Source organism: Salvelinus sp. IW2-2015, linkage group LG17, assembly GCF_002910315.2.
Source record: "Salvelinus sp. IW2-2015 linkage group LG17, ASM291031v2, whole genome shotgun sequence".
In the NCBI taxonomy this organism is placed as follows: Eukaryota; Metazoa; Chordata; class Actinopteri; order Salmoniformes; family Salmonidae; genus Salvelinus; species Salvelinus sp. IW2-2015.
In genome coordinates this window covers 36,435,449-36,460,582 of record NC_036857.1, presented here as the reverse complement: position 1 = coordinate 36,460,582, position 25,134 = coordinate 36,435,449, and the positions used below count along the sequence as shown (strand labels likewise).

Below are 25,134 nucleotides of genomic sequence, written 5' to 3'. Positions count from 1 at the left end.
ACTCCCAGCATAACATTTTGATTTGTCCTCTGAATAAACCTATTTTCCTCTCCCTGATTTGCTTTGGAGTTTGTGTTATTGAAGAACAACATAAATTGCTGACAGTGGCTTGTCATTGTTGATAGACAAAAATATTTTTTATGAACTGTTGCGTTTATATTTTTGTCCAGTGAAAGTTTTACTACTTAACCAAAATGGATCTCCATTCCCATATCCTAAATGTATCACCCTCCCTAACAAAGTATACATAAAGGCTTACAAAACTCAGGAAAAATTAACAATGAAGGCGATTGATTGCATTTTGCTGCTAAAACCTGTAGGCTGTGACAACTGCTTATCCTTGCAGCGTTATATGCATTCAATCTGTTAAATATATGCACATGTAGATATATATACACACACAAAGTCATGAGAAAAAATGTTTAAAAGTTGTAATTTTATTATGTTTCATTTTTAGAGCCAAGGGCCTTTAGATGACGATCTGATAAAATAAGGATAAAGGGGGGGGGGAAATCACAGGTTTCTTTTTTTCTTGATGGTATTGAATTCAGTCGTGGTGATAACATCCTTTACCCCCGGAGTTGGGTGTCACTAGAGGAAACGTCCCTGGCCTTGCTTCTCTCTCATCCATGCCTGGATCCTCTCCTTCAGTTCAGGGACTGTGAATAAAGACACAGCAAAACGTGACCACAAACCCCTGAGGACCTTAACAGTTAATAAGGTGTGCTAGTAGGACATGTTGCCTAAAAGAAAATGGAAAATAAACAGACTTAAATTGCATTTAGATTGCTGGTCCCCTTCTTTCATTCTTATGTGACCAGCTCTTGACTGGAAGACCATGCTGTGTGTGTACATACGTGACTCCAGCATGCTTTCGTTGAGAGGCTGTCTGTTAAAGGGGTCAGTTGGGGAGTTGAGAAGGTGGCGGAGGATGATGGCTCGGTCCATGATGTTCCCAGAGGGCAGTATCACAGGGTCAGTCATTAATGTGTCCATCAGAGGGTCTGTGGACACACACGTACACAGACAAAAACAAAGATAAAATTAAATTTTATCTTCAATTAAAATTAAATTCATAAAATCAACATATACTTTCCTCTCTTCAGACATTGTTATTACGCTCTCTGCAATTATTTTTGCATGCAAGTGTCTATGCTAAAAATAAAGCAGACTAGAGAAATGTAAAAATAAATCTTAATTAAAAGTTGTTTCCTATATTGAGAGGTTGCTGTACTGTAATAGAGGGTTTTATGTTACACGTGAGGACTGTCATGACTGGCCTGTTCAGGTCATGTTACCATGGATCACAGTCCTACAGAGACATTTCTCACTGCCGCAGAGGTGGGGGTTTATGACACCTAACGCCCACTGTAAATCTTAAAGGCAGCAGACGAATCCTTTGTCCTCTCAGTATGGAGGATTGGAATGTGTGAGTGGGTCCTATGGAGAACCTACCTCAGGACGGTAACATGCAATAAATGGACTTCGGGACAATATATTCCATCAGCCAAAATGTTGGTAACAACGATAGATGGAATATGAATGTCGTTTTTGTTATGTTATTAAAAGTTAAGACGACATTATAACAAAAACTTAACTAGTTTATAATAGTACCCAATGTTTGCATACTGTGCATTGTGTGGAAAGTCTCCAGATCAAATATGTTTTTGGTAAAGATGAAATGTGAAGTTAGTTATCTAAACCGGATCCGAGTAAAATCCATACCTTGCCTCGTAACTAGATACGCCATAAAGACGTAAACGCCCCTTTGTGACCCGGGGGTATAAAACATGTGAACAGACTAGGTGACCACGCGCTGCAGCCAAGGTCCACGAGTTGTCGCAACCCCAAAACATAACACGAGAAGATGAGATTAAAGACAGAGCAAAGTACAGAGAGATCCTTGATGAAGTCCTGAGCGCTCTGGAGCAGGTTTTCAAGACAATGACCCTAAGCACAGAGCCAAAACAACGCAGGAGGGGCTTCTGGACAAGCCTCTGAATGTCCTTGAGTGGGCCAGCCAGAGCTCAGACTTGAATCTAATCGAGCCTCTCTGGAGAGAACTGAAAATAGCTGTGCAGCAACACTCCCCATCCAACCTGACAGAGCTTGAGAGGCTCTGCAGAGAAGAATGGGAGAAATTCCGCAAATCCAAGCTTGTAGCATCATACCCAAGAAGACCCAAGTCTGTAAATCGCTGCCAGAGGTGCTTCAACAAAGTACTGAGTAAAGGGTCTGAATACATATGTAAATGTTTCATTTTTAATATATATTTGCAATAATGTCTAAAAATCTGTTTTTGCTTTGTCATTAATGGGTTTTGTGTGTAGATTGATGAGGGGAAAAAACCCAATTGAATCCATTTTAGAATAAGTCTAACATAACAAAATGTGGAAAAAGTCAATGGGTCTGAAAACTTTTCGAATGCACTGTAATTTATAGTATTCCGAGTGATGCAAGGCTCACTACCGTGGCTAGACCCATGGAATAAGCTTATGGGCCAATAGCATTCATATGATAATGGAGTCGGATTGAATATTATGGTCGTATTACTCTTATACTAATTTCGGATATCCTCAGTTGGGAGTGGATTTTCACTGTATTACAACGGCACACTCCATTCGAGCACTGCGGATAGTGAGGCATATTTATAAAATGTTTTATTTAACCTATATTTAACTAGGCAAGTCAGTTAAGAACAAATTGTTATTTACAATGGTGGCCTCCCCCGGCCAAACCCGGACCACGCTGGGCTAATTGTGCGCCACCCTATGGGACTCCCAATCACTGCCGGGTGTGATACAGCCTGGATATGAACCAGGGACTGTAGTGACGCATCTTGCACTGAGCTGCAGTGCAAACTGCAAACTGACTTGAAGTCAGCTCATTTGACCGAAGTCCTGGACTCATGAAAAAATCCTACGGACATTCAGAACATTGCGGACAGATATGTAAGATAGAGAACAGACACGGTGCTGTAGCAGGCCTAATGTGGAATAGAGGACTGTGACCAGTCTTAGTAATTTAAGTCTTACTACGACGTTGCATCCAAATGAACATGCCGCTGCGGTCAGGGGCAATTAGTAACACATCAAATATATATGTTTTGTTCCAAAACTTGCCAGTTTGAACACTAGAAAGTGAATTTAAACACTTGCGAGTTTGAACACTGGAAAAGTTGAACACTTGCCTTTAAACTCGTCAGGTGCGTCACTGTAGTCCATTTCGGACTGCGAGTTCCTGGCGACTATCTCCTCCACCTTCTCCGATAGCAGCTTGAATTTTTCAATGGTGATGGTGGACTTGATGCCGGCTTTCTTCATCTTGGAAATCACTTCCTCAAAGAGCTCTCGGCTGTATGACCGCTGGAAAGGGGGAGAGAAAGAACACCATGTAAGCCTGTGGAGTATGTATTACTACACACCATAGCAAAACGTTCTGCAACAGTAGATCCCTCCACGCTTTGGCCTGTTTGGTTCCTAGTGAATACATCCCTGAAAAGGGGGGGGGAAGGGGAGCAAACAAACAGCCTTTCGGGGGAATTTTCCGTGAGGCCTAAGGATGTTCCAAATTATAACTACATTGAGATGTCAGCATGGTCGGTACTGACAGAACAGTCACTAGCACTGCTATTTCTTCCCCAGGCTTTGTATTGTGCTAACAACCATGTGCCTTGAATTTCATAATCAATTAAGTACTTTACCCAAACCTGGTATAATGACATACACTCCCCCTCCATATGTATTTGAACAGTGAAGCAACATTTTTTTACATTCGGCTCTACACTCCAGCATTTTGGATTTGAGATCAAATGTTTCATTCGAGGCAATACAGAATGTCAACTTTAATTTCAGGGTATTTTCATACATATCCGTTTTAATGTTTAGAAATTAAAGCACTTTATGTATCCAGTCCCCCAGATGAAGAAGTATTTGGACAAATTCACTTACTGTATTAGTCAAAAGCTTAGTATTTGGTCCCATACTCCTTGCTTGTGACTACAAACTCGGATGCATTTGCGGTCTGTTTTGGGTTATGTATTGCCCAATAGTAACAATGGTGAATGGAGTATTTTTTTAAAATAAGTGAGTAGATAAGACATTTCTGAACACTTCCAAATGAATCCTGATAATACCAAAATCCTGAATAATGAGTGAGATGCCGTTCAGAGGCTACAACAAAACACACTAAACTCTCACCATTACCAATAACAGGGGAGAGGTAAGCATTTTTTGGGGGTATGATCTTTGTGCCTCTAACTTTCTCACTCATCATTATCCATGTGTTCAGAAATACACTACCGTTCAAAAGTTTGGGGTCACTTAGAAATGTCCTTGTTTTTGAAAGAAAAGCTCATTTTTTGTCCATTAAAATAACCTCAAATTGATCAGAAATACAGTGTAGACATTGTTAATGTTGTAAATGACTATTGTAGCTGGAAACGGCTGATTTTTAATGGAATATCTACATAGGTGTACAGAGGCCCATTATCAGCAACCATCACTCCTGTGTTCCAATGGCACTTTGAGTTAGCTAATCCAAGTTGATCATTTTAAAAGGCTAATTGACCATTAGAAAATCCTTTTGCAATTTTGTTAACACAGCTGAAAACTGTTCTGATTAAAGAAGCAATAAAACTGGCCTTCTTTAGACTAGTTGAGTATCTGGAGCATCAGCATTTGTGGGTTTGATTTCAGGCTCAAAGTGGCCAGAAACAAAGACCTTTCTTCTGAAACTCGTCAGTCTATTATTGATCTGAGAAATGAAGGCTATTCCATGTGAGAAATTGTCAAGAAACTGAAGATCTCGTACAACGCTGAGTACTATTCCCTTCACAGAACAGTGCAAACTGGCTCTAACCAGAATAGAAAGAAGAGTGGGAGGCCCCGGTGCACAACTGAGCAAGAGGACAAGTACATTAGAGTGTCTAGTTTGAGAAACAGACGCCTGCCATGTCCTTAGCTGGCAGCTTCATTAATAGTACCGCAAAACACCAGTCTCAACGTCAACAGTGAAGAGGCAACTCCGGGATGCTGGCCTTCTAGGCAGAGTTCCTCTGTCCAGTGTCTGTGTTCTTTTGTCCATCTTAATCTTTTATTTTTATTGGCCAGTCTGAGATATGGCTTTTTATTTGATTAGTCCACATTTTAAGTTTTTGGTTTCAACCGCCGTGTCTTTGTGAGATGCAGAGTAGGTGAACGGGTGATCTCTGCAGAAGCATGAGGAGGTGTTATGGTGTGGGGTGCTTTGCTGGTGACACTGTCTGTGATTTATTTAGAATTCAAGGCACATTTAACCAGTATGGCAACCACAGTATTCTGCAGTGACAGAATACTGGGGTTCTGGGGTTAATGGGACTATCAATTGTTTTTCAACAGGACATTGACCCAACACACCTCCAGGCTGTGTAAGGGCTATTTGACCAAGAAGGAGAGTGATGGAGTGCTGCATCAGATGACCTGGCCTCCACAATCACCCAACCTCAACCCAATGGAGATGGTTTGGGATGAGTTGGACCGCAGAGTGAAGGAAAAGCAGCCAACAAGTGCTCAGCATATGTGGGAACTCCTTCAAGACTGTTGGAAAAGCATTCCAGGTGAAGCTGGTTGAGAGAATGCCAAGATGGTGCAAAGCTGTCATCAAGGCAAAGGGTGTCTATTTGAATTAACTCAAATATAAAATATATTTTTGGTTACTACATGATTCCATATGTGTTATTTCATAGGTTTGATGTTCTCTCTATGAAAACAGTCAAATAAAAACCCTAAATGAGTAGGTGTGTCAAACTTTTCACTGGTACTGTTGTACCCAACATCCGACCATTGAGCAAGACGTGGAATAGAATCAAATTGTGAAAAGCCACCCACGGAACCCCACCCCAACAACCGGTATACAGTATCAGTTCTCTGTCTGACAAGTAGTATGGAGCTGCGGCTTTGAGTATTGCTTCTTTATCCTATGGGATGTACTGCCTTGTGAATCTGGTGATGTTTTTTTTCTGCCTGTTCAGAGAAAATAGCCATTGAAGTTAATTGCATTATTTACCATGAATTAGTGTTAAAGTACCAGGTTTTGCCCACTAACTAGATGCCAATGTTCCTGCTACTGCCATACCCTTTTATCAATTTAGCTGGTCTAGTGTTTATTAAATGGATCACAACATTTTCTTTGGAACTTGGGGTCGAAAACCAATGGCTTTTGCTCATGATGAAAATACATTGTGTGGTCATCCTCACAAGTCAAGCCAGTCCTCAATGAAAGCAATTCAGTTTGCCCCTTTCTGAAGCTGGGTGTACACTACACGATTTTGGCACCGATTTAGCAGTCCCGACAAGATTTTGAGATGGGAGACAACATCCCTGTCTTTGCCTACTCAGGGAGCACGGCCTTCACAGACACTTGTTTAATGTGAGCAGGTCAGAGACGCAATCGGAGGGCTACCGATCTCGTCTTTGAGCAGTCCCAGACGTCCGAATATTTTCAAACATTTGATTTTAAATCGGCACCAAATCTGCAATTCTCTTGTAGTGTGAGATGTGCAACAACAAACTGGTACTGGAGTAAAACATGCTTTTATAAGCCCAGTCATTGCGCAACAAATAACCATTCTAAATGCAAACAAGTGACAAACATTTTTGAGGGATGGCCACGATTAAAAATAGCTAGTATTTTTGGTTCTCAATCTCAACTCGTAATTCAAGCGTCTTAGTCAACAGTAGGCAGGCTAACAGCACATCACCCACTACTTTGCAACGTGAGCTTGAGGCAGTAGAATTGCTTGAAAGCTGAACGTTTTACTTTAAATTTCTTTGCTTCAAAGTAGCCTAGCGAAAATCCAACCATAGATACGTGAAGGCAATTTCTTTTATAAAGACCCTCATGCCATTAACCATAAATGTTTCTTTAGTTGTCCAGAAGACAAAGCCACAATCCTAGTCATATTAGCAACCCATCCTAGTTGTTGCTATTAGATTCCCCACCTTTTAAAATTCGAATAGAGATTTCTCTCTCACATATGGAACCACGCACTGTGTGCTGTTTAGAACTGCATTTTCCCACCAACTGCCTTTTGGTAAATGTGAAACGTATGTTTTATTAGCAGCTTCATTACAGGAGTTGCATGTTCAACAATTGGCAATAGCCATTTGACTAAGATGACAGGCTTGCTATTGTTGCATGTTTCCATTAAGCTCTTAATTAAAAATGTCAGTTCCTTGTATGCATGGATAGTAGGCCATTTTCTGTTGGTCACATCATTTTACTGTTCGAAATTTTGTTGACCAGTTAATGAGGGTTGGTTAGTCGGCGGCAAATTGACCGACATTTTCATCTCTAATTATAAAGCATTGCATGGCAGTCATTTTTATCAATAAAACTATTCTAAAACATAGCGATATGTAGTGTGATTAGTGACATTTACCATTAAACCCAACATTACAAAACACTATACTGTGGGTGTTTGGGACTTTTACCATTATTCAAGACCATAATATTGAAACCATTAGAACTGCTGTAGCCTAACGGTTTGCTTTAAACACACACAGATGGGCCGTTTCCTGGAGACAGATTAAGCCTAAGAGAAGGACAAACTGAATTGCCTTCATGGAGGAATGGCTTGAACTGTCCAGAACAGAATACGGGAGGCGCACAGTACTACATAGAGCCATGACTACATGGAACTCTATTCCACATCAAGTAACTGATGCAAGCAGTAAAATTAGATTTTAAAAAACAGATAAAAATACACCTTATGGAACAGCGGGGACTGTGAAGCAACACAAACAAAAGCACAGACACACACATACAAACGGATTTTGTGTTGTAGATATGTGGTAGTAGAGTAGGGGCCTGAGGGCACACACTTAATGTGTTGTGAATAGTATTGTAATGTTTTTAAAATTGTATAAACTGCATTAATTTTGCTGGACCCCGGGAAGAGTAGCTGCTGCCTTGGAAGCAGCTAATGGGGATACATAATAAAACACAAAAAAACTGAGGATGACCACACAATGCATTTTCATCATGAACAAAAGCAATTGGTTTTCTATCCAAAGTTTAAAAGAAAATGTTGTGATCCATTTTAAACCCAAGAGACCAGCAACATAGATAAAATGGTGTGGCAGTAGCAGGAACAGAGGCATTTAGTGGGCAAAACCTGATACTTAACATTCATTTATGGTAAATAATGCAAGCAAGTTCAATGGTAAATTTCTCTGAACAGGGGGGGGAAAAACATCCCCAGATGCAGAGGGAATACATTACATAGGATGAAGAAGCAATACTCCAAACCTCAGCTCCATACTACGTGTCAGACAGAGAACTGTTACTGTATACTGTTGGGGTATCTGTGGTCTTTGATCATTTTCCTGGATTCCTCATATCTTACTCATTGTTAGGAAGAATTATGGTCCAAATCGGATGTTAGGTACTATAATTATTGAACATTATATTATGAATCCTATAAATTAAAAAAGTCAAATTTGGGTGCAATCAATTAGCTTAATCAGAGATCAAATTCAATATAAACAAAACAATGTTTCATGAATGTTAATCTTATCGGTTTCTAAATACAGAAACTATTTCAGAAAAATCTGAGATGGTGGGTGTTGAGATCCTGTTTGAGGTGTAACGACCCTTGGGGGACTATATACAGTGCCTTCAGAAAGTATTCATAACCCTTGACTCATTCCACATTTTGTTGTGTTACTGCCCAAATTCTAAATTTATTAAATATATTTTCTCACCCATCTACACACAATAACCCCCTAATGACAAAGTGAAAACATGTTTAGACATTTTTGCAAATATATAGGAAATTAAATACACAAATATCTAATTTACATACGTATTCACGCTCCTGAGTCAATACTTTGTAGAAGCACCTTGGCAGCGATAACAGCGGAGTCTTTCTAGGTAAGACTAAGAGCTTTCCACACCTGGATTGTGCAATATTTGCCCATAATTCTTCAAAACATTATTCAAGCTTTTTCAAAAATCGGTTGTTGATCATTGCTAGACAACCATGTTCAGGTCATAGATTTTCAAGTAGATCAAAACTATAAACTCAGACACTCAGGAACATTCACTGTCTTCTTGGTAAGCAACTCCAGTGTAGATTTGGCCTTTTGATTAGGCTATTGTCCTTCCAGTGCCTTGTGGAAAGCAGACTGAACCAGGTATTCTTCTAGGATTTTGCTTAGCTCCATTAAGTTTATTTTTTATCCTGAAAAACTTCCCAGTCCTTAACGATTACAAGCATACCCATAACATGATGCAGACACCACTACGCTTGAAAATATAGAGAGCGGTACTCAGTAATGTGTTGTATTGGATTTACCCCCAAAATACACTTTGTATTCAGGAAAAAAAGTAAATTGCATCTTGTAGTGACTGGGTGAATGGATACACCATCCAAAGTGCAATTAATAACTTCACCATGCTCAAAAGGATATTCAATATCAGTTTATTATTTTACCCATCTACCAATAGGTGCTCTTATTTGTGAGGCATTGGAAAACCTCCCTGGTCTTTGTGGATGAATCTGTGTTTGAAATTCTCTGCTCGATTGAGGGACCTTACAGAAAATTGTATATGTGGGATACAGAGATGAGGTAGTCAATCAAAAATGTTGTTAAACACTATTATTGCACACCGAGTGAGGCCATGCAACTTATGTGACTTGTTAAGCACATTTTTACTCCTGAACTTATTTATGCTACCCATAAAAAGGGTTTGAACACTATACATATTAGCTCAAGACAAACTTTTCATTTTGAATTAATTAAATGAATTACTAAAAACACAATTCCACTTAGGCATAATGGGGTATTGTGTTTAGGCCAGTGACAAAACATCTCAATTTAATCTATTTTAAATTCAGACTAACACAGATTTTTGGGGGGAATAAGTCAAAGGGGTATGAATACTTTCTGAAGGCACTGTACATGAAGTGCTTTCATTTCTAAAGTTTTTACTTAATTTAAACTTTATATAACTAGGCAAGTCAATTAAGAACAAATTCTTATTTACAATGATGGCCTACCCCGGCCAAACCCTCCCCTAACCCGGATGACACTGAGCCAATTGTGACTCCCGATAATGGCTGGCTGTGATACAGCCCAGTTGTGATACAGCACGGGATCGAACCAGGGTCTGTAGTGATGCCTCTAGCACTGAGATGCAGTGCCTTATTCATACACCACATTATGTGTTACATCCTGAATTCTAAATGTTTTACACACAATACACATACAAATAAATCTAATTTACATAAGTATTCACACCCCTTTGCTATGACACAACAAATTGTTATTCTTAAAAATTTGCAAAAACTTTAAAACCTGTTTTCACTGTCATTATGGGGTATTGTGTGTAGATTACTGAGAAGTTTTTATTTATATAATCAATTATAGAATAAGGCTGTAACGTAACAAAATGTGGAAAAACTGAAGGGGTCTGAATACTTTCCTTAGGCACTATACTGTATCTGGGGAAGGGTCTAAACAATTTCTAGAGTGTTGGAAGTTTCCAAGAGCACAGTGGTATTCATCATTGGAACTAAACAGACTCTGCCTAGAGCTGGCCATCTGACCAAACTGAGCAACCAGGCAAGGAGGACCTTGGTCAGGAAGGTGACCAAGAACCCAATGACCACTGACAGAATTACAGATTTCATTGGCTGAGATAGGAGAACCTCCCAGAAGGACTACAGTCCTTCACCAATCTGGGCTTTATGGGAGAGTAGCTGTAGTATAGAGCCAAATAAAAAAATATATACTTTACTGTGGGAGGGGAGTGTAGGTGTGTAACATTAGAAATTTGAGTCAGTAGAACTGTTTTTACTTCCTGATTCACTGCTATGGGTACACTCAATATACAGTCAGGCTGCAGTAAGGTCTTTCCTGCAGAGTTATTTTAATGTATAAAGCTCTTTATTTAGCAAGGCTTAGGGTTTAGTTTAGATGAGATTAATGTATTCGTCATAAATGTTAAATCTTTCTGGTCATACATAGATACATAAAGTTATACAGTATATAAAATACAGCAGAGCATCCATACAAAAATGTATTGGGTCCTACTTCTACTCAGACATGGGTTCAAATACTTAACATTTTTGCCAGATGGGTGGGGCAGTTTTGGGACTTTTCTATTTGAAAACCCAGGTATGCGACTACTACAGTTTACCTGGTCGTCGGCGATGGCCTTGGCGAAGCGGGCACAGTCAAGTTGCAGGTAAATGTCAGTAAGCTGGTCTAGGAGCTTCTTGGGCTCAAAACCGTACTTCTCTGGGTTCTCCACCTTCAGGTCCCGGCACTTGGGCCCGCATAGCTGCTGGAGGTTAAAGTTCAGCATGGCCGCCAGACGAGGCCCCAACTCCTGGAACGCACAAAGCAGGAAGTTCAGTCACCAGGAAAAATATTTGTGTATCTACGTCGATGAATAGGAATGGTTTAAGGTTACTATTGAAGTAGGCTTTACACCGTACAGGCCTTGACATTAAGGTAAATTTGCCAGTGGCACACCGGGCCAGTACCAAGTGAAAAATCCTGGCTAACTAGGTTGTCTCTTCTTTCTTCAGTCGGGTGCTATTCTGTTGTGTGAACGATAGGCTGAGCCCTGGATACAGCAGCCAGTATTACTCCAAACACGCATCACTCGTTCGCTTACAGCCAGTAGTGATCTGAACCCCCACCCCCCCGAAAAAAACTTCTCATCGGATCTACATGATTCACGTAGTTCACCAATTTTGGATTCAAAATGGAGAATTTCTCAGAAAGGTGACTCGCTTGCATCCCTGTTATTGCATCAGACATTGGGAAGATTGAGAAGGATTAAATACAAATATAAATACCTTTTCTCTGTTTTGGAGTTTGAAAATGTGCTGGCCAAAGCTTGATTAACTGGCCCGGCGAGCTTGGCAGATGTGGAGCACTGCAGTAATGTTTTTTCACAGTGCAATTTGTCCCATGTATAGTTGAAGTCGGAAGTTCACATAAATAAGTTAATGACCCCAACCTGAGTGTTTCAACCTCTCCACAAATTTCTTGTTAACTTCTTATGGCTGGGGGCAGTATTGAGTAGCTTGGATGAATAAGGTGCCCAGAGTAAACTGCCTGCTACTCAGGCCCAGTTGCTAAAATATGCATATTATTAGTAGATTTGGATAGAAAACCCTCTGAAGTTTCTAAAACCCGTTTGAATGATGTCTGTGAGTATAACAAAACTCATATGGCAGGCAAAAACCGGAGAAAAAAATCCAACCAGGAAGTGGGAAATCTAAGGTTTGTAGTTTTTCAACTCATTGCCTATCGAATATACAGTGTCAATGGGGTCATATTGAACTTCCTAAGGCTTCCACTAGATGTCAACAGTCTTTAGAACTTTGTCTGATGCTTCTACTGTGAATAATGAGGGAAAGAGAGCTCTTTGAGTCAGGTGTCTGGCATGAGCTGATCACGCGCTCTCCCGTGAGAGTGACCTGCGTTCCATTGCATTTCTGAAGACAAAGGAATTCTCCGGTTGAAACATTATTGAAGATTTATGTTAAAAACATCCTAAAGATTGATTCTATACATCGTTTGACATGTTTCTACGAACTGTAATGGAATTTTTAAACTTTTCGTCTGGCAAATTCTGCGCATCGTGAATTTGGATTTGTGAACTCAAGGCGCGAACAAAAATGAGGTATTTGGACATAAATGATGGACTTTATCGAACAAATCAAACATTTATTGTGGAACTGGGATTCCTGGGAGTGCATTCTGATGAAGATCATCAAAGGTAAGTGTATATTTATAATGCCATTTCTGACTTCTGTTGACTCCACAACATGGCAGTTATCTGTATGGATCGTTTTTGTCTGAGCGCTGTACTCAGATTATTGCATGATGTGCTTTTTCCGTAAAGTTTTTTTGAAATCTGACACAGCGGTTGCATTAAGGAGAAGTGGATCTAAAATTCCATGCATAACAGTTGTGTCTTTTAGCAATGTTTATTATGAGTATTTCTGTAAATTGATGTGGCTCTCCGCAAAATCACCGGATGTTTTGGAACTACTGAACATAACGCGCCAAACTGAGAAAAACTGAGATTTTGGATATAAATATGAACTTCATCGAACAAAACATACATGTATTCTGTAACATGAAGTCCTATGAGTGTCATCTGATGAAGATCATCAAAGGTTTTGAGAAATTGGTTGTGGTTATTCCTTTGTGTAATGAAGAAGTACGGCCATCTTGAACGAGAGTCACATTAAGTGTCCTGTTAGATAGAAGCGCGTGACCAGAAAGGCTATAGTTGGTTTTAATCCTGCATTGAACACAGATCATCCCGTCTTCAATTTTATCGATTATTAACGTTAAAAAATACCTAAAGTTGTATTACAAAAGTAGTTTAACATTTTTTGGCAAAGTTTACAGGTAATCTTTGAGATATTTTGTAGTCACGTTTGAGCAATTTGGAAGCGGTGTTAATCTGGATCAAACGCACCAAATAAATTGACATTTTGGATATATATCGACGGAATTAATCGAACAAAAGGACCATTTGTGATGTTTATGGGACATATTAGAGTGCCAACAACAGTAGCTCGTCAAAGGTAAGGCATGAATTATATTTTTATTTCTGCGTTTTGTGTCGCGCCTGCGGGGTTGAAATATGCTTATCTCTCTTTGTTTACAATGGTGCTAACTCAGATAATAGCATTGTTTGCTTTCGCCGAAAAGCCTATTTGAATTCACAACCAGTGTAGCTTTAATTTGGTATCCTTCTTGTGTGATTTAATGAAAGTTAGATTTTTATAGTAACTTTCATAGTAATTAATTTGAATTTGGCGCTCTGCATTTCCTCTGGCTTTTTGCCAAGTGAGACAGTAGCGTCCCGCCTAAACTCAGATTTTTGGATATAAATATGAACTTTACCGAACAAAACATACATGTATTGTGTAACATGAAGTCCTATGAGTGTCATCTGATGAAGATCATCAAAGGTTAGTGATTAATTTTAACTCTTTCTGCTTTTTGTGACTCCTCTCTTTGGCTGGAAAAATGGCTGTRTTTTCCTGTGACTTGGCTCTAACCTAACAATCGTTTGGTGTGCTTTCGTCGTAAAGCCTTTTTGAAATCGGACACTTTGGCTGGATTTACAACAGGTGTACCTTTAAAATGGTGTGAAATACTTGTATGTTTGAGGAATTTTAATTATGGGATTTCTGTTGTTTTGAATTTGGCGCCCTGCAGTTTCACTGGCTGTTGACGAGGTGGGACGCTAGCGTCTCACATACCCTAGTGAGGTTAAGGACAACAAAGTCAAGGTATTGGAGTGGCTATCACAAAGCCCCGCAATCCTATAGAAAATATGTGGGCAGAACTGAAAAAGCGTGTGCGAGCAAGGAGGCCTACAAACCTGACTCAGTTACACCAACTCTGTCAGGAGGAATGGGACAGAATTGTGGGAAGCTTGTGGAAGGCTACCCGAAACGTTTGACACAAGTTAAACAATGCTACCAAATACTAATTGAGTACATGTAAACTTCTGACCCACTGGGAATTTGATGAAAGAAATAAAAGCTGAAATAAATCACTCTACTATTATTCTGACATTTCGCATTCTTAAAATAAAGTGGTGATCTTAACTGACCTAAAACAGGAACGTTTTACTGGGATTAAATGTCAGAAATTGGTAAAAACTGAGTTTAAATGTATTTGGTTGGTGTTTGTAAACTTCCGACTTCAACTAAAAACTAAATCAAGTTTATTTTATATAGCCCTTCGTACATCAGCTAATATCGCGAAGTGCTGTACAGAAACCCAGCCTAAAACCCCAAACAGCAAGCAATGCAGGTGTAGAAGCACGGCGGCTAGGAAAAACTCCCTAGAAAGACCAAAACCTAGGATGAAACCTAGAGAGGAACCAGGCTATGGGGGGTGGCCAGTCCTCTTCTGGCTGTGCCGGGTGGAGATTATAACAGAACATGGCCAAGATGTTCAAATGTTCATAAATGACAAGCATGGTCAAATAATAATCAGGAGTAAATGTCAGTTGGCTTTTGTATTTTGTATGTATTTTGTGCTGCTGCACAGCAATGTTCTATTCTTGGGAAGAAAAACACAAAGGGGATGATTGCGACCACTTAGTAAACGAAAAATGTAGACAAATGAATGTTGGGCCTTACTTTTCCCATCACTCGTGAAGAAAACGGATGAAGGCACATACCAGGCCGAAACACTTTGGCGTTTGTTTTTCAGGTTATTAATATTTCTACCGTAATGCCAAGACAATAAACACTTTTTAAATCAAGAAGTTATTCCCTGCGTTTTCTTCAAGAGTGCCTTGATAGTGAAAAGTAAACCCCACAAAACATTTTTCTACATTTTCCGTTTACTAAGTGGTGGCCATCATCCCCTTTGTTTTCCCGCCAGTCATAGGATACCCTTTTCAAAGAGGCTTTAAAATGTTTCATTCATTCGAGTAGAACAGCACATCGTTTCTTCTTCTCAATGTTCTATTGTTGTTGTCGGCTGCTGTATGTGGCTATGTTGACAGCCAGTAAAAGTCACGCAAACCTCATCTTTGTCAAAAACAACATTTGTAAATGGGGTGATCTAGAGCCCCTCTCTGCCTTTGTAGCCTGGAAACAGAGCATGATTCAAATGTGTATTTTTTGTCCTGGTCAGAGTGGTACTCACGGGCCGGAGGAAGGGCTTCTGGACCTGCTTGGTGAGGATGTGGAACATGTCGACCGTCTCTGTAGCCAGGGCCAGGTAAGAGCGTGACACCCGCTCATCCTGGGTCAACTGGGACTGGCGGCTCTGCTGCTGCTCCTGAGGGAGAAATGGAGGAACACTCAGTGTTTCAGTCTTAAGGCACTACAAATGAGCTTCGTAACACATTTATAAGCACTTCACAACCCATTTGTTACCTCCCCAGAAATTCCGTACTGACCCTGGGAAGCTGATCCCACTGCTCCTTGTTTTTAACCTCCTCCTGGACCTCGTGGATGCGCTTCAGGGACTCCAGGCTCTCGTCCAGCAGGAAGGTGGTGTCGTTGATCAGCATGTTGATGTAACGCACAAACTGTTTCCCGGAGCTACAGCGGAACAAACAGATGTATTGATTGACTGGGAGGCCTGTGGAAGCCACACAGAAAACTCACTATGAGTCTGAACTAGTTCTGAGTACATTTTACACGCAGCATACAACCATGACCGGACAGTGGACACCTATTTAGACCAGGCAGTCACCATAAAAGTAATTGTCATGAGATGAATACTAAGCTTTGATTTTAGCCCACTTACTTGAACTCTTCCAGGAAAGTGCCATGGTGGCCCATGTTCTGCCAGAGGCTCTTGAAGATGGTGCTGATGTGGTAGCGGATGGTGAACTTGTCATAGAACTCGCTGGTGGCACCGGTGTGCTCCACGTCTGCGGGAGGGAGGATTTACTCAGTCAGTTGCCTGTGAGAATCAGTCCACTTAACATTTTCAGACAACTGAGTCGAGCCAAACCGTACTACACATCCACTGTAGTTGATGGAACCAAGACCAAATGTGAAAAAGAAAAAAATCCAAGCCAGCACAGTTTATTGCCGCACAAACTGGACCCCCCAGCGCACCAAGTGGTCTCACCAGTGTAGAACTTCATGAGGGCCGGGACCAAATGTTTGACGGACAGTGGGTGGTTCTCCATCATCTCAGAGATGCGCTGGGTGCGCGGCTGCACAGCTGGGTTGGTGACAAACAGAACCTCCACCAGCTTGGCGATCAGGTAGGGGTTCCGGATGTAGTTCTGACTGCAGATGAACACCACCAGGAAGGTGACAATGTTCTGGACGCAGGGCTCATACAGAACCTGAGGGGAATACCTGGCAGGGCATAGAAAATGGATGCTGACTTTCAGTCAAAATCCATTTCTCAGAAGATGCATTATTTTACATAAAAAAAAAAAGGTAATTTCTATATGACCCCCATTCAAACACCCTCTTATTTAAAAGTGTTCTGCAGATATACCCTTGTTAATTCATAATGTGTAAGCAGCAATTTGGGAGGGGTGTTAATTAAAATGTATGTAATTAATCTTTCCTTGATTTCTTGCTTCCTCTCTGCTCACCACCTACTCATAACGCACTGGAGAAGAAGGTCTGGGGGGAGCGACCTTTGAACTTCTCCTGCAATGCGGTTTGAGAAGGTGCAGAGAGGATGCGAGGAAATGAGGGGAGACTAACTGAGAAAAAGTCAAACAGAGGAAACTTGTCCAGGGAGGAAGAGGGTCCCCCTCATGCATGTATCAATACAAGGAAAGAGAATGTCCGCTGCATGTCAGGGCCAGGAGTTTCTCTGGTTGGGTCAGATCGTTAGGAAATCCTTCTGGCCCTACTTATATCACATCCCTTTGAAGTGACCATTTATACAATACTCCAATAAATGTTTTAAAGATAAGACTGAAACATTTGCTTCAGGTAAAACAGGGTAAATTAACACGATCAATCCCACTCTGGTGGTCCCCATTATAGTCTGTTGGTCAGGATTGGCTAAAGCTCCAATGAAGTTGTTTTAGGAGCCAATCAAAACGAAGGATACAGCAGCCCAGTTTTTATGACATAAAAGAAAAACTTTTAACACCCAAGTTTGTAGAAATGTTTTTGTCTTTGTCTGGCTCTGCACTATGTAATAATTATGAGCATCGATCTGTCGACTTACTGCACAACAAAAAGCAGGAACTCAGCCACATCTTCAATGTAAAACTCTGGCAGAGCAGCAAAGCTTTTGGGGATCTCGGGATTCAGTGGTAGAGTTATGCTGCAAAAAGGAAAGAAGGAATATAAGGGAGCGTTATTGACCTACTTAATGCAAGTCACAAACAATACAAACAATAGCTCAATTGCTCAGTTGTGCACCAGGGCCTCCCACTCCTCTTTCTATTCTGGTTTATTCTGGTTAGTTTACGCTGGTTTTGTGAAGGGAGTAGTACACAGCGGTGTACAGGATCTTAAGTTTCTTGGCAATTTCTCGCATGGAATAGCCTTAATTTCTCAGAACAAGAATATACTGATGAGTTTCAGAAGAAAGGATTTTGTTTCTGGCCATTTTGAGCCTGCAATCGAACCCACAAATGCTGATGCTCCAGATACTCAACTAGTCTAAAGAAGGCCAGTTTTATTGCTTCTTTAATCAGAACAACAGTTTTCAGCTGTGCTAACATAATTGCAAAAAGTTTTTTTTTTTTTAATGATAAATTTGATTAGCTAAAACGTGCTATTGGAAACAGGAGTGATGGTTGCTGATAATGGGCCTCTGTACAACCTATGTAGATATTCCATAAAAAAATCTGCCGTTTCCAGCTACAATAGTCATTTACAACATTAACAATGTCTACACTGTATTTATGATCAATTTGATGTTATTTTAAAAATGGACAAAACATTTATTTTCTTTAAAAAACAGGGACATTTCTAAGTGACCAAGCTTTTGAACGGTAGTACACACACAGAGCAAAAAAAGAAACGTCCTCTCACTGTCAGCTGCGCTTATTTTCAGCAAACTTAACATGTGTAAATATTTGTATGAACATAAAATCAACAACTGAAACAAACTGAACAAGTTCCACAGAGATGTGACTAACATAAATGGAATAATGTGTCCCTGAACAAAGAGGGGGGGGGGGGTTCTTGCTGTGACGTTACCCCACTCTTTCACCAAGGCAACTGCAAGTTCGCGGACATTTCTGGGGAGAATGGCCCTCACCCTCACCCTCCGATCCAACAGGTCCAATGTGCTCAATGCTCTCGCTGGCCATGGCAGAACACTGACATTCCTGACTTGCTGGAAATCACGCACAGAACGAGCAGTATGGCTGGTGGCATTGTCATGCTGGAGGGTCATTCAGGATGAGCCTGCAGGAAGGGTACCACATGAGGGAGGAGGATGTCTTCCCAGTAACGCACAGAGTTGAGATTGCCTGCAATGACAACAAGCTCAGTCCGATGATGCTGTGACACACTGCCCCAGACCATGACGGACCCTCCACCTCCAAATCGATCCCACTCCAGAGTACAGGCCTCGATGTAACACTCATTCCTTCGACGATTAACGCGAATCCAACCATCACCCCTGGTGAGACAAACACGCGACTCGTCAGTGAAGAGCACTTTTTGCCAGTCGTGTCTGGTCCAGTGACGGTGGGTTTGTGCCCATAGGCGACGTTGTTGCCGGTGATGTCTGGTGAGGACCTGCCTTACAAAGGCCTACAAGCCCTCAGTCCAGCCTCTCTCAGCCTATTGCGGATAGTCTGAGCACTGATGGAGGGATTGTGCGTCCTGCATGGTGTAACTCAGGCAGTTGTTGCCATCCTGTACCTGTCCCGCAGGTGTGATGTTCAGATGTACCGATCCTGTGCAGGTGTTGTTACACGTGGTCTGCCACTGCGAAGACGATCAGCTGTCCGTCCTGTCTCCCTGTAGCACGGTCTTCGGCGTCTCACAGTACGGACATTGCAATTTATTGCCCTGGCCACATCTGCAGTCCTCATGCCTCCTTGCAGCATGCCTAAGGCACATACACGCAGATGAGCAGGGACCCTGGGCATCTTTCTTTTTGTGTTTTTCCAGAGTCAGCAGAAAGGCCTCTTTAGTGTCCTGAGTTTTCATAACTTTGACCTTAATTGCCTACCGTCTGTAAGCGTCTTAATGACCGTTCCACAGGTGCATGTTCATGAATTGTTTATGGTTCATTGAACAAGCATGGGAAACCGTGTTTCAACCTTTTACAATGAAGATCTGTGAAGTTATTTGGATTTTTTACAAATTATCTTTGAAAGACAAGGTCCTGAAAAAGGGAGTTTATACACACAAAATATATGGGGAATTGGGATGATGCAGACTATTACATTGATGAAGCCACAATCTGCAATATTAAAGCTGATCTATAAAAAAATAAAATACAAACTTACAAAGATGAGGAAGTTGATTCTAATATAAAAATAAACATCTTTGAATTCTTAGGTTAGTAAGAATCATTTCTCCAGGTAGCCTACTTTACTTCGTAATATAACCTTATATTACAGCATTAAAACAGTTCCCGATTGTGGCATAGTAACTTACTGTGGGTAGGCAGGATCCACCATGCGTAGGATGAGCTGAATGACCATACTGTAGAACTGCAGACATCTGCGTAACAGGTTCTCATCCAGAAGACCCGCATCGGCACAGGCTTTGGAGCACACCAGTTTCTGTCAGGGCCAAAGATCACACGATCGACGGTTTCTACTGAATATTGTCCTTCACTCGTTGTGACAAGTTAAGATGTTGAATTTTCCTGTCTGCAATACTAATTTCAGCATAAAGCATGTATCAAACAACACAAAATGGAAGAACATTTGGAAAGAAACTATGACGCACTGGATAAATGTTGCGTTTTCTATTGTTTTTGCAATTCGAATTCACCAAAGATGTATCACGTATGAAAAGTAGAACACAAGCATATGGGAGAATTGGTAAAGTTCCATACGACTGAAAAACAAAACAAAAAAACCACACATTTTTTTCAGTTAAAGTTACCAAACCTTGAGCTGGGTTTTGCATCTCTTCAGCATCTCTCGGTGTCGGCTGGCCAGGGGAGAGTCCTTCCACTGGCTCTCACTATTCTTCAGCTCTTCCACCGTCCTGCCACGTCAAACAACAGGGTCATCTTCATTAGGGCACATCATAGCAAAACTGATAACGAAAAAAAGCCTCTCTATTGGACCACTTCAAACTGACTGTGTGTGTGTGTACCTGTTGAGCTCGCGAATGGCTCTCAGCCTGCGGATGTAGCGTCGGCAGCCTGGTAGGATGGACAGGTGGTGGGTGTGCAGCGTCAGAAAGAAACACTCTGTGGGGAACTTGGGATCATAGAACTTGGAGGGGTCATCTGTCGATAAAAACAATTAGGACAACATATAGGACAATTTCAGGTAGGTGAATGGCACATCCAGTTAGTCAATTTTGCAGGTAATAATAATTATAATGAATCCCAATTAGCAGACACTTATCCAAAGCGACCTACAGTCATGAGTGCATACATTAACAGGGCATATACAGTTGAAGTCGGAAGATTACTGTGTTAACGAGAGAATCACTGTCATGTCAGCTGGTCCTTTTGTGGCAGGGCTGAAATGCAGTGGAAATATTTTTGGGGGATTCAGTTCACTTGCATGGCAAAGAGGGACTTTGCAATTAATTGCAATTCATCTGATCACTCTTCATAACATTCTGGAATATATGCAAATTGCCATCATACAAACTGAGGCAGCAGACTTTGTGAAAAATAATATGTGTCATTCTCAAAACTTTGGCCACGACTGTAGACTAGGGTTCGTGCAGATAGATCTTACGACTTTCAGATGAGACTGATAGAAGGTAAAGAATAATTAATGACTGATTGATAACTGAAATGTAACAGATCTTTAGATCTCTAAGAGTTCATTGGGAAGACGGAACTCCTTAAATAAACTTCTCCGTGGTGCCCCAGGTTGAGTTAATTGTTGCATTATTTTATTAATTCACGTAATCAATTAAACGTTAGGTAATCGATTTGATAAAATATGCCATCACATTAATTATACTAAAGACACATCCCAGAATTAGTTCCATATGGATTGATTTGAGACTGGTTCAGCCAGCAAGCAGACACCAGCTAGCTAACGTTTGCTAGCCAATTTCCGTGCACATTTCGAATTTCATTAATACTGATTCTACCACTGCTAGATGTACAATTAGGTAGTGAAGACCTGCTCATGAAATAAACATCAAATATTTGTTACAGGTTTAGTTTTAAGGTGAGATTAACTCAGACTTGAGGATGTAAGGGGGTTCAGTGGACGATGTCATCTTGATGACATTTTCTAATGTTAAGAAAGCATATTGTAACCAAAGTTCTTTTTCGCTATCCCAGGAGTATTTGCAAGTTAGACAGATCAGTGCAGACGGCTGTCGCGCTGATCTGACATGAGACCATGGCGCTTATTAGACTTGGTTTCAATGAGAAAGACAGATCTGTAACTCACATTCCTATGTGCATTTGGTTGGGTCGTGAACAAAGCTACATATCGCGCCTTTAAAGATGCATTATTGCTTATTGCAGTTAACCACAGAAATACTTTTTTTATGCAAACAATAGGCCTATAAGCTTTTGTTCACGTGTGGAGAGGTGTGCCCCTTTCCCCTATCCATTTAGGAGACCTATGTTGGCTCAAGAGAACCCCTAGAGGCAAACGTTCTGTATAGCCATTAGCAGTGTGCCTACAAATCTTCAGTGTTTCTATGCATAATCTCAACCAGACCTGTGTTCAAATGGCATTTGTTTTCTTTCAAATGCTTAGCTGTGCTCGATTGAGCTTGCCTGGCACAACAGAACCAATTGAATAGTTCCAATCTTTTGGTACTCTGGGCCGACTCAATCCAATGCTAAAGCATTTGAAAGGAAACAAATACCAATTGAACCCAGCTGTGATCTCAATGAAATACATTCCCCATCATCATCATCATCGTTGTGAGGGCCCTCAAATCCTCAAAAAGTTCAGCACTGCCCTCGATCGCATGGCGCTACAGAGGGTGGTGCGGACAACCCAATACATAATTTGGCCGAGCTCCCAGCCATCCAGGACCTCTATATCAAGCTGTGTGAAAGGAAGGACCGGAAAATCGTTAAAGACTCCAACCACCCAAGCCAGACTGTTCTCTCTGCTTCCGCACGGGAAGCGGTACTGGTGCATCAATTCTGACACCCAACAGGCTCCTGAACAGCTTCTATCCCCAAGCCATAAGATTGCTAAATAGCAAAAAGAATGGCTTCACGGACTATCGGAGTTTACCCTTGTTATATTTTTGCACTCACAGGACTCTACACACACACACACACAACATGCACTCACATAATTTATGCTGCTGCTACTCCGTTTATCATATCTTCTGATGCCTAGTCACCTTACGTTTACACATATCTACCTCTATTACTCCAGTATCCCTGCACATTGTTAATATGGTACTGAACTGACCCTGTATATATATTCAGAGATTCAGATTGTTTAATAGTCACATGCACAGGGTTGCAGGTGCGACTGCAGGGTACAATGAAAATCGTTAGGGGGAGTAGCGGGGGGGGATTGTCCATAGGGGGAGTAGCAGGGCGAGGGTGGAGCAGGTAGCCAACTATTCAGCAGCCTGATGATCTGAGGGTAGAAGCCATTGGACAGTCAGTTTTTGCCATGATGTTCCTGTACTGCCCGTGTCTAAATGATTGAAGCGAGGAGAACAAGGTGGCTGGTGATCTTCTTGGCCTTCCTGTGACACCTGGTGTTGTCGGTGTCCTGTAGGCCAGGCAGCGTGCACCCAACGAAGCGTTCGGCTGCACGTATCACCCTCTGGAGAGCCTTGCGTGGAGGTGTAGTTGCCGTATCAGGCTGTGATGCAGACCGACAGTGTTCTCTCCATGGTGCTCCTGTAGAAGACCGTTTGGGCCTTCGGGGACAGGCCAAATTTCTTCAGCATCCTGAGGTTGAGGAGTCGCTGTCGTGCCTTCTTCACTACGGTGTCCGTGAGGTCAGACTATTTCAGCTTCTCCGAGATGTGTACGCCAAGGAATTTGAAGTTATTGACCATCTCCACAGCGGCCCCGTTGATGAGGATCAGTGTGCTCAAATCTTGAGGAAAAAGGTGTCGTCTGGTAGGTTGACGTTGGTGACCGTGATTCTCTCGTGTTCTTATTTCTATTTCTGGTGTGTTTTTGTTCTACCTTGTCATTTTTTTGTGCTACATTGATATTGATTACTACATTGTTGGGTTTGGAGCTTGAAAGAAAAGGCATTTCACTGTACACTTGAAACATTATTATGACGACAACGGTGGTGTCCACATAGATAGAACAGAAAAATGGAGCTGACAAATTGTTCCATTCTGATGCATAGGAAATCTATGACATCGGGCATATTTACTGTTATATTATCTGTGTGTGTCCACTCACGTATCTCGGCCAGCCAGGTGTTGAGCTCTTCCATGGTGGCCTTGAGCCGGGTCTCCTCACGGCTGACCTGCAGGCGGCAGCGTGGGTCGAAAATGTAGTACGGGTCCACCGTCTCCAGCTTGATCTTCATGCTCAGCTGTTGCAGCACCGACAGGAAGTTAATCATGAAGCCGTCCGTGGACACCAGCTTGTCGTCTGTCTGCGAGAGTATGGGAGGAGGTGGGAGGGGAACATATGACATATAATATGAAATAAAGAACTGCTCAATAACTCCCTTAATAGTTCTGTTATTTAAGGAGTGGGNCGTCTCCAGCTTGATCTTCATGCTCAGCTGTTGCAGCACCGACAGGAAGTTAATCATGAAGCCGTCCGTGGACACCAACTTGTCGTCCGTCTGCGAAAGGATGAGGGGAGAAAGGGAAGATACGAAAAAAAGAAAAGCTCAATTTATTTAAGGAGTGGGGCAGTCCCACTTTTCCAGATAGTCTTTCACTGTTCTAACAGGAAAGGTAGGGAGAGAGGGGAGACTGTGCTAGAATAGCATTGGGTCTATTCAGACTTTGAGGCCAGACATTCTAGCTTGAAATGGTCACATTAGAAACCCTCAATACAGATGCTTTACAGATTAAATTAAAATAGGATCAATAAGCCTTTTACCTGCATCTGGGCTTTCTTCACATTGCGGTTGACCAGAGCTGCCATATAGTTGAGCACTACCTCTCTTGTCTCTCCATTTAGTAGGATGTTGTGGAGAATCTTAAACAAGTCACCCTGACAAAGAAAAAAAATGTAGGGTCACAACCAAACTTAGGAGCACAATGAAAAATATTTGAGTTAACAAAGCTAGAATCCTGAATTGTTCTCGGCACACTGGTGCTCCTAAATAAAAATTCCAGGTCGCACAGTAAAATATTTAGCCGCATATGCAAGTACAATGGTCGCACTGTACAGCCCTGCCAGGTGGGTGGGACTTACCCGGGCTGACTCCAGGTAGTGCTGCAGGGTTTGGCTACCCACGCGAATGTTCTCCATGGTGATGGCTGGGCCCGAGAAGTACTTGTCACTCACTTTGGTCTGAGTAGGAAAAGACCCCAAACAAAGTAATTTTTTTGCTGGTAAAATACAATGGCAACATAAT

At 41.4% G+C, this 25,134-nt stretch overlaps 1 protein-coding gene across 6 annotated transcripts in view; it reads right to left on the bottom strand.

Annotated features, from left to right (window-relative positions):
* Positions 1 to 414: 414 nt before the first annotated feature.
* The window catches only part of LOC111976466 (ubiquitin conjugation factor E4 B), a 69,703-nt gene continuing 44,983 nt past the window's right edge, over positions 415 to 25,134 (bottom strand). For all 6 annotated transcript variants that reach the window (XM_024005298.2, XM_024005300.2, XM_024005301.2 and 3 more), the window contains 15 exons: positions 24,972 to 25,070; positions 24,654 to 24,767; positions 23,997 to 24,195; positions 20,771 to 20,906; positions 20,560 to 20,659; positions 20,099 to 20,226; positions 17,700 to 17,798; positions 16,629 to 16,864; positions 16,299 to 16,425; positions 15,946 to 16,090; positions 15,690 to 15,824; positions 11,185 to 11,376; positions 3,191 to 3,365; positions 858 to 1,004; positions 415 to 659 (listed from right to left, as the gene is read on the bottom strand). In XM_024005298.2, coding sequence (XP_023861066.1) covers positions 592 to 659; positions 858 to 1,004; positions 3,191 to 3,365; positions 11,185 to 11,376; positions 15,690 to 15,824; positions 15,946 to 16,090; positions 16,299 to 16,425; positions 16,629 to 16,864; positions 17,700 to 17,798; positions 20,099 to 20,226; positions 20,560 to 20,659; positions 20,771 to 20,906; positions 23,997 to 24,195; positions 24,654 to 24,767; positions 24,972 to 25,070 — 2,100 coding nt within the window. In that variant the 3' untranslated portion in view covers positions 415 to 591. The remainder of the gene's footprint in view (positions 660 to 857; positions 1,005 to 3,190; positions 3,366 to 11,184; positions 11,377 to 15,689; positions 15,825 to 15,945; positions 16,091 to 16,298; positions 16,426 to 16,628; positions 16,865 to 17,699; positions 17,799 to 20,098; positions 20,227 to 20,559; positions 20,660 to 20,770; positions 20,907 to 23,996; positions 24,196 to 24,653; positions 24,768 to 24,971; positions 25,071 to 25,134) is intronic.